Source organism: Peromyscus californicus, unplaced genomic scaffold (assembly GCF_007827085.1).
Source record: "Peromyscus californicus insignis strain IS unplaced genomic scaffold, ASM782708v3 Scaffold_10__1_contigs__length_136768540, whole genome shotgun sequence".
In the NCBI taxonomy this organism is placed as follows: Eukaryota; Metazoa; Chordata; class Mammalia; order Rodentia; family Cricetidae; genus Peromyscus; species Peromyscus californicus.
The window spans coordinates 7,380,032-7,396,241 of NW_026294391.1; the positions used below are offsets into that span (position 1 = coordinate 7,380,032).

General features: G+C 38.8%; 1 protein-coding gene across 15 annotated transcripts in view; it reads left to right on the forward strand.

Moving 5' to 3' along the window:
• Cask (calcium/calmodulin dependent serine protein kinase) overlaps positions 1–16,210 on the forward strand; it is a 334,225-nt gene that overhangs the window by 127,287 nt on the left and 190,728 nt on the right. For all 15 annotated transcript variants that reach the window (XM_052737240.1, XM_052737152.1, XM_052736894.1 and 12 more), the window contains exon 3: positions 2,581–2,686. In XM_052737240.1, the coding sequence (XP_052593200.1) occupies positions 2,581–2,686 (106 nt within the window). The remainder of the gene's footprint in view (positions 1–2,580; positions 2,687–16,210) is intronic.

Below are 16,210 nucleotides of genomic sequence, written 5' to 3' on the forward strand. Positions count from 1 at the left end.
TTTGAGGTAAACACTGAACACACACACACACACACACACACACACACACACACACACACACACACACACACACACACTTGTCCCCTTTAGCCCCTTCCCCCACATGCTCTGCTCTACATCCTCCTTTCCTATGTGGCTTCTTATGCAGTCTTAGTCCTCTGAAGTCGTCAGTAGCCCCTGAAGGTACTGCATCACATATTACTATTCCCATTTTGGTCGCTGAAAGGAAGCCCTTTATAGAAGTTGGTACTTGGTATGCAGGTGGCAGGGACAAAGGTGGGGTCACACCCAGTTTCTGACTTCAGATGCTGTGGACTCTGGCAGTGCAGTACGGCTCACAGCCACACACAGTGTTTCCTTCACACCCACAGCGAGCAAACAAACAAGACCTGCTCTGGCCCAACCATTCCTTCCACTCTGGTTTTTTTTTGTTGTTTTTTTTTTTTTTTTTTTTTTTTTTTTTTTTTTGCCAGATTCTTCAACTGTGACCACACTCACACCCATAACACGGCTTAGTGGAAAGGCTGCTGACTTTGGAGTCAGGGTTCAAAGCTCACTCCTGTGATAGCTGTATAGCCATGTAATAATGAACATGTTTCCAAGCCTGAGTGAGTTTACTCATCAGTAATGTACCTACCTCACAGAACGGTTGGAGTGCTCAGTTCAGGGAGAGAAGTGAGAAATTTTAATCTAGCATTAAATAATCGTCTCTTGTATACTAAGTTCAGCCCTGACCTGCCACATCCTTCCATAGCTTGGGTTCCAAGGCCCTGCCTAGGGGCAACGAGGGAATGAAGAAATGGTAGACACAAGAAAAGATGGGACCAGGTGGCCTGTGCTCTTGGATGGAGAAGCCACAGTATTCCCCCACCCCCAAGCTCAGCATGCTTATTATATGTAGCTAAATCAAAGAGGCAAGGTTTATGGTATACAGACGAATCAAGGAGGTACATTTAGCAAATCATAGCAGGAGCCATTCATTTCTGTAGGGGAACAGTCATCCAGCTGTAAACATGGGGGGAAGGGAAAGAAAGCTACATTTTCTGCATACACTGCCACATTCACACTTGGACCAGGAGGGAAAGCTTTGCCATTTCCCTATGCCTAAGCCAGGGCAAGCGTTGCCATTTCCCGTGGGTCTAAGACATTGGGAACATGGCTGTGCCCGTGTCAATAGCACACATTCACTCAAGATTTCAGTAGTTCCATATACTAACTGACCTTTCTTTGGAATTTTACCAGCTCAGAATGTTCATGGCCTTTTCTCAGATTCCAACTTTCTCCACCTGTATCTACCTTTATTTCCTCTATACCCCTGACTTTCTTAATATTGTATTATTGATCCCTCCTTTTCTGATGGTGTCTCTTCTGTACTGCCTTCTTTTATTTTTTATTTTTTATTTTTTATTTTTTTGCCTGTACGTGAGTAGGTTTTGTAAGGTTCTACCTGCAGCCATTGCTCTTGTTTACAGGACTAAGTTGAATTAATAAACCAGAAAAGAGATCATGTTATCTATTGCATTGTGCAGTCTGTCCGTGGTTCTTACTTTCTTGTCTCCCTTTTACATTCAAATACAAAAACACCACATTGTATTTTATACATCAGCAAACAGGTATAACACTATTAGTAGTGGAATGCCCCTGCCCACACTCAGTGTGAGGATGTTGATAGTAATTTTGTTTTCCAAATATGGTCTGTTAGTTTTTGTTGTTGTGAGATACTGTCTCCTGTAGCCCAGATTGGCCTTAAACTCACTACCTAACAGTGGATATCCTTGAACTCTTGATCCTGCTACCTCCACCTCCCAAGTGCTAGAATTACAGGCATGTGCCACGATGCCCAGCCGTTACTACCTGCATTATCTGTTTGTTCTTCAGAACAACATTGCAAAGTACTTAAAAGACCCTGAGTTATTCAACATATTTTATAGATGATATTAAATTTTTTTCTCAGGCTAGGGGTGTAATTCAACAGCAGAGTACCTGCTTATAATATACAAGGCTCTGAATTCCATTCCCATCATTGCAAAAACTAATTAATTCTAACTTTGGCTCTGGGAATATTGCCTTTTCTGTGTAAATCATACTATTTCTTTTCGTATTTCACATAACTTCTATGATATGTCTATAAATGCTACATTTTATTCTTATTTGACTTCAGGAAAACTAAGACAAAGGTAAAATTCAAAACAGCAAATTGAGTTACTTATCAGCAGATCAAGGAAAAGCTATAAATTTGGAGGCAGAAAGGTGACTATAAGAGTTTGTGGGAAATATATACATGTACTTATTTTTATTTTACTTTGGGACAGGGTATTTCTTTGTACTGAGAAATGAAGACATTTGTTAGTAAGAGCTTCCTCCCATATATAGATGGAAGCTGACAAACAGTATAAAAAGTTGTATTGTCACAGTCTTGAAAGGGTAAGAAGATAAGTTTAGTTTAAAATGGGGGATTTCATCTCTGTAGTCAGAGAAGTCTTCATGTTACCATAGATCACATCCATTCATTCATTCATCCTTCACTCTAATTGTCTTTTGTTCCTACCTAATGAAGTATGTTGTATGTTTATTTTGCAGATCTAAAGCGGGAAGCCAGTATCTGTCATATGCTGAAACATCCACACATTGTAGAGTTATTGGAGACATATAGTTCAGATGGAATGCTTTACATGGTTTTTGAATTGTGAGTGTGCATTTTATTTTTTCAGTAAAGTTTTAAGTGATGCTGGTTGTAGAAATTTTTAATAACTTTCTCTTCGAGTTTAGCAATAGCCATGGACTCATGTGTTTCAAGAGACCTGAAGTCACAGGTAAAAAAGGATTTTCTCATGTAAGGTTACAAGTGATAAAGGAAACAGAAGCTGGGCATATCAGGTACTCTCATATTTTCAGCACATTTAAGAGAAGAGGCTCCAAAATGAACTAGAATTTAAAGGGTAAAGACACCCCAAAATATTCAGTTTGCGGTCTTAGTGAAGAAGAGGGAGATGAGAGTGAAGGATTCCATGTAGGAAGTCTCTCTGGCAACTCAAAATGTGTGATAACATACTTAAGTTTCTCTTTTGATGTAACCATATTGCCATATAAAAGGAAACTTCACAGCTAACAGTATCTGAATTTTAATATACTAACTACTTCACTTGCTTCTCACATAATTTTGTTGTGAGCCTGGATAGATGTCCAAAGAGTTTATATAAAGCTTTATGGAATGACATTATACTTACTTAATCTTTAATCTTACTATATTCAAAATTAACCCATGACTTGATTAGGAAAGCAGGAAAAGGAGGCTATACTAGCTTTAATATTCAAGATCCACCAAACCAGATTATGCATTGCTTCATAATACATTGCTCCAAATTTTAGTGGTTTTTAAGCAACACCCATGTACTACCTCACTTTCTGTGCATCAGGAATAAGGCCCAACTTAGCCAAATCCTCTGGCTCTACATCTCTCACAAGATGGCTCTGGACTTTGCCAATCCCCTGGCTGTTAGCAATCATGTACTGAGGGATTCATTTCCTAAGAGCTCTTGGCCTGAGGCATTCCTTAGTCCCGTGTCACGTGGGCTTCTTCATAGACCAGCATGGCTACTAGCTTTAATAGAACAAGCAGCAAGTGTAGAGATCAGTCTCACAACTTAATTCTGAAAGTTGCACATCATCTCTTCTGCCATATTTTATTAGCTAGAAATGATTCGTTAGATCCAGCTCACATACCAGGACCTACATAGCAAGAAGCAGGAGTCTCTGGGAGACATTTCACAAGTTGCCCCCTCCTAATACATTGCCTATCTGTATAGAAATTTGTGTCCAAAGAACTAAAACAAAGAAAGTAAAATTGAGGGCAAATTTAGCTACGTAAGCGCAAGATTAGTGTGAATTTAATTATGACTATTTACTTGGAAGAGATATAAATGTTTTGATTAGTTGTTTGCAACAGCTTAGAAATTCTGAATGGAATCTTAGGCTACATTAATTAGAAAGCATATAGAATTCAAAACAAAGCCATACTCCCACCCTTACACACTGCTCTTTCTCCCTGGAGTGTTCATAGTAAGCAGGACACCACAGTGTTTGTAGAAGAGGACAACCAGAACAGAAAAGCCTGCAAATTCCATCATAGAGTCGCAGCCTTCAAAACACTGGATAACAGATGTGCTAGAATCATGAGCTGGGCCTGCTATAAGTTGATATATAAAAACTTTTATTGTGGAGCTAGTGAGGTGGCTTAGAGATTAAGAGCATTAGCTGCTCTTGGAGAAGACCTGGGTTAGAGACCAAGAACGCACATGGCAGCTCACAACCATCCACAACTCCAGTTGCAGAAGATCTGTTGTCCTCTTCTGGTCTCTGGAGGCACCAAACATGTATGATATACAGACATACATACAAGCAAAACACCCATACACATAAAATAAAATTTTAAATTTTAAAATATTTTATTGTAAGATTGTTACTTTCAGCACCTTGAATGTTCTTTTAAATATATTTCCTTCACAACCAGTATAGCTACATTTTAGGAAATGTCCACTATGTGACCTATATGGCAAAATAGATCCTCTCTGTCAAATCACAGAGCCCAATCAGACTTGCTTTCTGTCAAAGAAAAGAATCTGACTTCTTTCCTTTTTTATAAAATTAAAATGTTAATAGGCATCCTGACAACGACATTCATATGACTATTGATTTCAAGTTCTAAAATAGATGAAGCTCTCCCATAAACACATTCTCTAGCTATAAGGTGGTGCCTCCTTTCTTTCCTCAAGGCCTTGGCTTTGCTTCTAGGGTACATTCCTCTTCAGGAGCTTTGCATTCCCCGACTGCCTTTGAAGGTAGATAGGCTTTTGGGGACAGGGGAACAGTTGGTCTTTTCAGATGGCTGATTGTAAATGCAGCGATATGAAAGGGAGCCAGCCTAACAGATCACAGCATTTGTTTTCAGGCAGACCAGGTTATGGTAAATGAGGAGATGGAAATGGATTGCTTTAAAGCATCCTACGTCTGGAGCCCAGCAATATGGCTTCAACAGATAAAAGCTCTGGCTATGTTGGATGGGCCTCATCACCTGAGTTAAATTCCCAAAACAGAATAGCCTGGAAGCTCTCAGGCAAGCTAGCCAGGAGTACACAGTGCGGCAGAAACAAGGGAAAGCCTGCCTTCACACAGTGGAAGGTGAGAAACAACTCTTGAAAGTTGTCCTGTGACTTCCACATGCACACTGCGGGGCTCACAAAAGATATTCTAGGTAAGGTTTTTTTAATCTAGTTCACATGTTCCTTGGAAAGATTTTGAGCATTTCTAGACATACTTGAATCCCAAATGAAGTGCCCTGGGATGGAAGAGCTCTTGAAGACATTGGAGTCATAGCTACCCAGGAATGTATTGATCTTCTTCTTCTAACAGTCCACCATAGGGAGAACACGATCAGTATCTTCAGTTATTTGAAAGACTGTTATCTGTAAGAGTTTGTGCTTCTTCTGTGGCATTACAGGCCACCACTAGAATCAACAAGTGACAAATTTCACCTTTAAGTAAGGAAGGGTCTCAAATGACAAGATTTAGTCCAGGAATGAAGCTGCTGTCCTACAGGACACACCGAGGAGCTGTATCCATCCAAGAGGGCTGCAGGTCGGTTTTCCTTTGAGACTCGAGAGGGTCTCTGACATCCCACACAATTTTAAGATTATAATTCTTTTTTAATCACTTTTCTGGTTTAATTTGATTCTTCACTCAAGAACTCTGTCTCTGCCCATATTTTATTCTGAGAGAACTAAAAGCAGTTTGAATCGTGTACTATAAAGTAGCAAGCACAGAAAACAAAATGTTTACATTGATCTAAATTTGGATAGTCACGCTGCTTGCATCAGGGGCTCCTAAAAGAACAGTGTAGTAGAGAGATGATGCTCTTTGTTGTCATGAAATCTGGATTTGGGCTTCTAGTGGTGAGGTGGTCCTTAGGAGATTTTTGTGACTGATTTTGTATGATACCATTCTGAGTAAAATAATCCAGTGGCTGTAACTAAAGATGACATCTTATTAAAGATAAACATTTACCAGTGGCCTGATCCTACTGTTAGCCTAAAATAATAGAACATGGTTGTTTTCTTTTTTCACCTATTATTTTAGAAAATTCCAGATAAAAAGGGAGCCTAATATGATGAAAGCGAGCACTGAGCTTCAACAGTTATCAGAACATTTGATAGTCCCTGTTCAAGCTATCCCTTCCTATGAGCATTTGCCCCTGAGATTTCGAAAACAGTGTCATTTCACCTAGAAACATTCCTGTTTTAAATGATAATACCATTAGCATGCCTAACAAAATCACCAATAAGTACTTAATATCATATCATATTCACTTGACTTTCAGCTTTTCCTAATTGAACATGAATCTTAAATGACAGCTATCTAAATTTAGAACTTTTTTATGAGCTCTAGGGACCTGAAAGTAGATTATAAATTCACAGCTAAAATAACAGTGATTTCTTTAAAAGGCCAGAACCAATATAGAAATATAAAACTCTTCTTTTCTACCATTATTTTATAAATGAGCCTTCACAGCAATCTTTGCCCACTTTTTCTACCTTAAGCCAAAAAACCGGAAACAGATTTCTGTAAGAATTGTACTCAAAAGAGCAATGCTAGTACCTTTGTGTTTGCCTCCACCTACTGGCAAAGAGAGGGAATGCATCTACAGCTGCAGTGTGGATTAAGCTACTCCAGAATTCCGTCCATATTCCTGGCCATGAATGTAATTTCCCCTGGTATTCAAGGGTTTGTTGCTCAAGTTGTGAGGATCTGGATCCTTTTCACAGTTTTCTAATGTTACATCAATACAGAGTAGACAGGGAAAGGGGAAACAAATGAAATTGGGCCAATTGATTTTGTTGTTTCATGGCTTCTTGGAAGCTCTTATGAGAGGAAAGGCTAGACTGAACAGCATATTTGGATTACCAGCACGTTTTTAAATTTGGTATCCATATCTATCTTTGCTGCAGTCTGTGTGTAACCAATACTCTTTTTCTAAATTACACTCATGAAATTATATGGTATAATTATGTTGCTTGAGTATTAGAAAATCCTAGGAAATAGTAGGTATCTACATAATTACAAATAGTTTGTAAATGTAAAGCATACTTAAATACAGATTCACAGAACCAGAGTTGAACTGGAAAAGATCTGAAGCAATAGATTTCAATGCTTGGAAAATCCTTTCCAAGCCAGTTGTGGTGGCACCCACCTTTAATCCCAGCATTCAAGAGGCAGAGGCAGGCAGACCCAGAGTTCGGTCTACAGAGTGAGTTCCAGGACAGCCAGGGATACACAGAGAAACCCTGTCTCAGGAAGGAAGAAAAAAAAGAAACAAAGGAGAGGGAGAGGGAGAGGGGAAGGGAGGGAGGGAGGGAGGGAGGGAGGGAGAGAGAGAGAGAGAGAGAGAGAGAGAGAGAGAGAGAGAGAGAGAGAGAGAGAGTGAATCAATCCTATGTAGAGTATCTTAGTGAAGCACATACCCAGGTCCATCCTTGGGTTCAGTTTGAACAGATGCAGGTCTTCATGGGACCAGGTGACCTTTAAAGCAGGGCTAATGCTTAACGATTATATTGTCATCTTGCCACCGCCTGCAGTCAGACTGTTAGACAAGTGGATAGTGCCATTGCTTTGGGACTAGTCTTCACTTTGAACCTGTCTGCAGTGATTTGCCAAACCTGTTTTAAGTACAGATTCAGTTTTGAAGATAAGGCTGAGTTGTGTTTCCCCTCCAAAAAAATTTAAATATTTGTTTCTCAGTAGCACATTCGGGCTTGTTTTTAGTAGTGTCTGGTGCTTGAGTTAAGCTGTAAATCCTAAATTGGCTGGCTAAGGAATTTTAATTACCTTATTATAGTATGATTACATATACCACAGGGAGAATTTTACAGTAATTAAATATGGATTTAAAACACATCTGACAGGAAAACAATAGTTTTTTATCTTTTAAAATAACATTCTCAGTTTGTATTTTTGAAGCTTACAAAGGAGATAATACGCTGGAACTGCTTTTTTTTTTTTACTTTAACTTTTGTCTGATAAGCATGCATGGGGAAGAGAGTATTTGTGAAATTCATTAAACTAAGTGGAACTAATTATTACTTGCCAGCAAAGTTGTGACAGACATTTTAAGCAAAAAAATGTCTTTGTTTCTTATCACACAACAATAATCTGGCCTGTAGTGTCTTAATTTATTTGAAGATCTATACGTCTGTTAAATAGCCTTCTCTAGTCTTGACTTTTTTTTCTTATGTATGAGGATACAAATCACTATTCATGCAGCTCACTAACATTTTTCAAACTCACTCTATCAAAATGGTCAGTTGATTTTAGTTCTAAATACTGTCTCATGGTCCCCAAGACTACTCTCAGGTTGATGGTTTACTTTAAAGACTCAAAGGATGCAGTGTGTGATGGCATCCACAGCTGTGATTTATTGCAGCAAAAAGAAATGGTGCCTGTCCAGCAATCAATTGTGAAATGCTGCTAACCAGAGAATCTCATTAGAGACTTAGTGCCAGCGTTTTTATTGAGGGCTGGCTGCATAGGTATCCTGTGCTCGGCACTACCAGCTTCCAGGCTCCAGAACCCAAGTAGATTCTCAGCATAAACTGTTGCACAGTTTAGATGCAGGGAGCCACTCTTTTCAGTTAGTGAGATAGGAGCCTTCTGGGGTTCAGGTCATCAGACGCCTGCCCATCAGGGCCAACATTGGAAGCAGGCCTGTCAGACCTCTTTCACAGGATCTGCTATGCTAATCCTATGTAAACTAAAACAGAGACAACTAGAAGGTAGATTTTTGAGTTGATTAACTCCTCCACAAACCACAGTAATTGCTTATGAAGATAATTATAAGCTTTAGGTTTGGGGTTGTTTTTAACTTTTAAGTATAATTATGGTATCATTTTAATATGTAGTAGAAAAAATTTTTAGGTGGCCAGATCTCTGAAGCAAATTATTGATTGAGATTTTACAGTGTAACATAGATTTTAAGCTTTGAAATTTCATTTGAAAGTAAATTATACTCTGATACTGTTATTAGAGGAATATATTTGAAGTTGTCACTCAGTAATTTTTGTGCAGCATATTAAATCTTATCTTCAGTCCAATAAAATAATTTAATCATTTATGTGCCTATACAATAGGATAAATTCAGTTGATTTTTCTGGTATTTAAAAGTACAATTAATTTTAAAATAAAAATTAGAAATAATATAGTATATAAAATCTTTATAATATACCTACTTTGTACCAATTGAGAAATGATTGAAAATTATAGTGACACAAATAATGCCACTCACAAAACTTAATCAGCAGAAATTTGAGAACATTTCCTTTTATTTCCTAATTGTGTTTCCCGATTTTTTTCCTACTTAATGGTCTTAAGCATTTTTTGTGACATTGGATTTTTTTGAAAATAGTGTTTTATGACTGCAGTAAGGTACCTAGATGTGTGCGTGCATGTTTAATTAGGTAATTTCCCTATCTATTAGAAATCATGCTTTATTATTTTATTGTTGTATATATTTAGCCTGAGTGCTTGTCTCTCCACCATGTACATGTCTGGTGCCTGTGGAGGCCATCAGATCCCCTGGAACTGGAGTTACAGACTGTTGTGAGCTGCCCTGCCGGTGCTGAGACTCAGACCCCAGTCTCTAGAAGAGCACCATTGCTCTTAACTGCTAAGCCAGCTCTCCAGCTTCTAATAAATGTTTTTATTAAATCCTTGAGAACTTAGGTAACCCACTGAGTCCAGTTGTGCTGCCCATGTACTCATGAATGTAAGGCCGCCCAACCTCCCAGGGGCCACACCCGTAAACAAAATTGACTGTCCCTCTCCCAGCAGCCTTCCGATGTCAGTAACTGTTCCTCAGCTAGAAGTAAGTGCCTAGAAGTTCCTTCCCACTCCTTGCTGGAAAGTTGACTGGCTTAATTCTGTACAGATCATATGCAGGCAACCACAGCTGCTGTAAGTTCCTGAGGGCTTCAGTCTTGTCATGTCCAGAAGATACTGCTTAGCCCCGGTCCTCCCTGACCTCTGGCTTTTTCTTCTTTTTTTTAGCTATGAGTGCTCTGTCTGCCTGCAGGTCAGAAGAGGGCATCAGATCCCATTATAGATAGCTGTGAGCCCCATGTGGTTGCTGGGAATTGAGCTCAGGACCTCTGGAAGATCAGCCAGTGCTCTTAACTGCTGAGTCAACTCTCCAGTCACTGACCTCTGGCTAATAGAATTACTGTATAATCAGTCTATGAGTATTAACAAGCGTAATATTCATAGGTTTAAGTTAATGCCTGCATTATGTTTAGAATAATGCATGCACATAAATACACAACCTAAGGAATTACTGTAAAAGGAACATTCACACATATACAACCCAAGTCAAGAAATAAAAATAATTACCAGCACTTTGTCTTAATTCTAACCTTTTGTGATCATAACCCCTTTCTCTGTAAGAAATAACTTTAATCTATATGTCATTTTGTGCTTCTATAGCTATATCATCCGAATAATCATCCTTAAGTAATATAATGTTTTATTATATTACTTATTACAATCAATTGTTTTTATATGAAGTCCTGTAGTATATATTTTAGATCTATAAGACCCATCCTAATTGCTTTGTACATCTGTTCCTTTTTACCACTATACAGTATTGCAATGAACAAACTTTCACTTTAAAGTTTATTCATTTTAAAGTTAATGACTATTCGGATGCTTTCTAGATTTGGCTATTTTGACCAGTGCTTTCTAAACAGTCTTGTACATGCACTATGGTGCACTTAAGTACACATTCATACTTTTTTTAGAGTAGGATTAGTGGGCTTTTAAATATGTTCAACTTCAGTTTTTCTAGAAAATAGCGAGCCATTTTCTAAAGTATATGTATAACCTCATCCTCCATCAATGGATTCTGGCTCTCTAGGGTGATCTCAGCCGTATTTTCCTGGAACTGCCTTCATTTCAGCCTGGTTTTGGTCCTTACTAGCAGCACTCCCTCTTTATATTCAGAATTATCTATTCCTGCACTGCATATCCCTCCTGATACTTAGTGTTGCCAGAATTTTTTTTTTATTTTGCCAATTGGTATGCATTAGGATTTCATAGTAGTTTTTCCTCATTGTCCTTCCTAATTGCCACTTGGTGTTCTCTCCATTCTTTTAATGTAGTTTTTTTAATGAAAAATAAGTTGGTAGTTTTAATCTAATGTAATGTATCAATTGTTTTGCTTTTTGTTAGTGTTTTTGTGTCTTAAGTTTATGAACCGTTTACCAACCCTGAGAAAATAAAGATTTTCTCCTATATTTTATCATCCATCTGGAATTGGTTTGAGATAGACTGTGAATAGCAGTCCAATTTCATGCCTTTCCATATGGAGATTCAATTGTCCCAGCACAGTTATTAAAGAGCCTGCTAAGCAGTATAGCCTTTACCAGAAATCAAGCATCCGTATATGAGTGATTGTTTCCATGCTGGCCTGGCATTGTACCAGGATTCTGTTGTTTTATGAGTTCTGGAAACTGGTAGAGCAGGTCCTTCTTCTACCTGTGTTCCTCTTGAGGTGTGTTGGAGGACATAATTGTCTCTGCATTCTCCAAAAGCGTTTTAGAATGTGGCTATCAGTTTGCGCTAGTAAAAACCTAGAGGGAGTTTTGACATTAATGTTTATATTCAGTCTTTATAACAATTTGAGAATTGACCTGCTTACAATATTAATATTGAATCTTCCAATTCATTAATGTCATATGCAGCTTCCCATTTAGCTCTTTGCCTTCTTTCAGTGAACTTGGATGCTTTTTCTATGGAGACTTATGCATCTATATTAGGTGTATTTTTTAAAATAATACATGTTAAATAATGACAACATCTACTTTAAATTTTGTTAGATTTCTTCATATGTATTTACTTTTAAGGATGCGTGAGCCTTTCTCATTATCCTCTCTTCCTTCTTCCTTGCACTAACATATCCATTTCCATTCAGTGGGCTTTCATTCCAGTCATTAATTAGTAAAATCATTTGGATTTTCTGAGTCCATGATCACATTATTTGCATATGATGATTTGTTTTATTCCATCCCATTTCTGTTTTTAAAATTACATTTATTTATTTGTTTGTTTCTTTATTGAGGACACACATATGGAGGTCAGTGGACAACTTTTGGCAGTTGGTTCTCTTTGCTGTCTGGGTTTCAGGGATTGAAATCAGGTTTTCAGGCCTCTTGGCAAATGCCTTTACTCACTGAGCCATCTTGCCAGCCAATAATTCTTTTGCATTTATTATAATTTTTTTGCTTTTATTGTGATAGGTAAAGCATCCAGAAAAACATTGGCTATAATAAGTGTGAATGGAAAATGAATTCCATCAAATGATTTTGTCATAGTTAGGTTTTTATTGCTGTAAAGAGACACTATCACCACAGCAACCCTTACCAATAAAACATTTAATTGGGATGGCTCACTTACAGTTTCAGAGGTACAGTCCATTATTATCATGGTGAGGAGCATGGTGGCATGCAGGCAAATATGGTGCTGAAGTAATATCTGTGAGTCCTACATCTTGCAGCAACAGAAAGCCAGCTGAGACTGGGTAGTATCCTAAGCATAGGAAACCTCAAAGCCTGCCCCACAGTGACACATTTCCTCCAACCAGGCCACACCTACTTCAACAAAGCCATACCTCCTAATAGTGCCACTCCTTATGATATTGTGGGGGCCAATTACATTCAAACTACCACATTCCACTCCCTGGCCCCATAAGCTTGTAACAGTATCATAATGCAAAATGCATTTAGTCCAACTTCAAAAGTCCCCATAGTCTGTCACAGTCTTAGCAATGTTCAAAAGTTTGAAGTCTCTCCTGAGATTCATGCAATCCCCTATAAAATAAAAATAAAAACAGATTACATACTTCCAACATATAATGGCACGGGATATACATTACCATTCCAAAATGCAGGGAAGGGAGCATAGTGAGGAAATACTAGACCAAAGCAAGACTGAAAACTAACTGGGCAAACTCCAAACTCTGCATCTCCATGTCTGATGTCAAAACGCTCTCCAGATCTCCAACTCCCTTCAGCACACTTCCTTCTCTTGGGCTGGCTCCACTCCCTGTTAGCAGCTCTTCTTGGCAGGTATCCCACAGCTCTGGCATCTTGGGTTCTCCAAGATAATCCAAGCTTCAACTTCACAGCTTCACACAATGGCCTCTCTACTAGGCCTCCATTCAAGGACATCCCTGACACATACCTGGCCTTAACGACTTTCTTTAGGCGCAGAGGCAAATTCTATAACCCCTTTCTTCTGTCCTTAACTCTAAAGCCAGAACCACGTGGCTGAAGCTGCCAAGTTCTGCTGCTGACTAGGGCTGTAACATGGCCCCCTTGTTCAATTACATCTCCACCAGCTTTCTGTTCTTCACTGTGTAAGTTTGGCCATTCTGAAACTGGATCTCTAGACCAGGCTGGCCTCAAACTCAGAGATTCACCAGCCTCTGTCTTCCCAGTGCTGGGATTAAAGGCGTGCACCACCACACCTGGCTCTAAGCTTTTCTTTAGTTCCTTTGTACAGGTTGGAAACACCTGGGTAGGATCTTGCCCTGAGGTCACCACTCCCCATATTCCATTTCTTAATCTCCATTCCACTTCCTGGTGCTCTTTTTCTCCTCAAAATTTACATTTTATAATTTGCTCTGCTCAGTGTGCTCCTTTTCATTATAAATCTTCATTAGAGCTACCACTAATAACCACATAATAGTCTATACTAGGCTGTTTTGAGATTTCCTCTGCCAATGGAATTAATCCAAAACTCTTCACTTTAGTCTCAGGGGGACTCTTAGGACAAGGGCAAGAGGCAGCTACTTTATTCACCAAAACATCACAAGAACTATCTCTAGGGAACATACTAAAATTCTTTTCCTCTGAACCCCCTTGATTCCCACAGTTCATTGAATCACACTCAGGACCACTGTCTTCCATATTCCTACTAATGTGGCCCATTAAGCAACACTTAAAGCATTCTACTGCTTTGCTAACCCAAACTCCCAAAGTCCATATTATTCCAAACAAAAACACGGCCATCCTATCACAACAATACCCCAGTCCCTGGCACCAGCTTCTGTCTTACTTAGGGTTTTTATTGCTGTGAAGAGACACCATGACCACAGCAACTCTTATAAGGGAAACATATAGTTACAGTTTCAGAGGTTCAGTGCATTATCATCATGGTGGGGAGTATGGTGGAATTCAGGCAGACATGGTGCTGCAGTAGTTGCTGAGAGTCCTACATCTTGCAACAGGAAGTCCACTGAGACTGGACCATATCCTGAGCATAGGAAACCTCAAAGTCCACCCCCACAGTGACACACTTCCTCCAACAAGGCCACACCTACTCCAACAAAGCCACACCTCCTAATAATGCCACTCCTATGAGATTATGGGGGCCAATTATATTCAAACTACCACAGCTTTTTTTCTGTGTATTTTGAAACAGTCAGATACTATCAGCGTTTAGTCTGTTAATGTACTGAATTACATTGATTCTTGGGTTAATGCAACATGATTGTTATGTATGAGTAATCTTTGTAATACTTTTTATATGTTGCTGGATTTTGTTTTAAGATTTTTGCATTTATGCTTATGGGACAATTTTGTTATAATATTCTTGTACTATCCACACCAGGTTTTCATATCTATATTATAGTAATTTTATAAAATAGTTGAAAAAGGCTCCTCTCTTTATCTGACTTTTCTTTTCCATCTATATATGTGATTCATAAAACTCAAATGAACAAGTTTCTTGTGAGAAGAGTTTCTAGTTCTAATTCAATTCTTTAAATATTTGCAAGAATATTCAGAAGTTCTAGACATCAGTGTGACATGTTTAGCAATGGATCCTCAATAGTTTTGGCATAAAGCTGTTCGGAGTATTTTTTGGGGGTTCTGTGGCCATATCTTTTTCGTGTGTGTGTGTGTGTGTGTGTGTGTGTGTGTGTGTGTGTGTGTGTGTAAATGCATTTGCAGAGGTAGAAGACGACTTGGAGGAGTTGATTCTCTCATCATATGGCTCCTGGGGGGTTGAACTCAGGTCATCAGGTGTAGCTAGAGTTTTTCTGCCTTGCCTATAGTCAGGACAAATCTCTGTCACCCGCCAGTCCCACAGCTGCTCAGACCCAACCAAGTAAACACAGAGACTTATATTGCTTACAAACTGTATCGCCGTGGCAGGCTTCCTGTTAACTGTTCTTATAGCTTAAATTAATCCATTTCCACAAATCTATACCCTGCCATGCGGCTCGTGGCTTACCAGAGTCTTCACATGCTGTTTGTCATCATGGCGGCTGGCAGTGTCTCTCTCACCCAGCTTCCTGTTCTCTTAATTCTCCTCTCTGTTAGTCCCGCCTATACTTCCTGCCTGGCCACTGGCCAATCAGTGATTTATTTATTGACCAATCAGCAACACATTTGACATACAGACCATCCCATAGCAATCAGGGTTGGTGGCAAGTCCTTAGACATCTTGCCTCCCTATTTCATACCTTTTGTTTTACATGTGTGGCCTTCTTGTGTGCTTTCTTTTGTTGCTGTTGTTTTGTTTTAATTAAATTTACTTTTTTTTTTTTTTTGGTTTTTCGAGACAGGGTTTCTCTGTGTAGCTTTGCGCCTTTCCTGGGACTCACTTGGTAGTCCAGGCTGGCCTTGAACTCACAGAGATCCGCCTGGCTCTGCCTCCCAAGTGCTGGGATTAAAGGCGTGCGCCACCACCGCCCGGCTAAATTTACTTTTATTATATCTTTTTCTTTGAGGTTGTAATTATGTTCTACTCTACTTGTAGCACTTGTTGGCATGTTTCTTTCCCTTTGTTTTATTTATTTAGATCAATTTAATATCTTTTGTCATTATGTTTCCCTTCTATTAATTATGGAGTTTAAACACTCTCCTGTTACTTTATTGTGTAACCCAGAAATTACAATATATACTCCTTAACCCATTGCATTCAAATATTTATAAGCAATTATAGTCCTGAAAAGTACAAATTCTGTAGAATCCATTAATTTCACTTACTATCTCCTTTGACATATCCCATGTTTCATTTAACAATTTACATAGATAAGGTATGAGTTATGTGTATTCCCATCATTCCTAGCTTCTTTTATTTTAGTCATTTAGATTTACCCCCACAC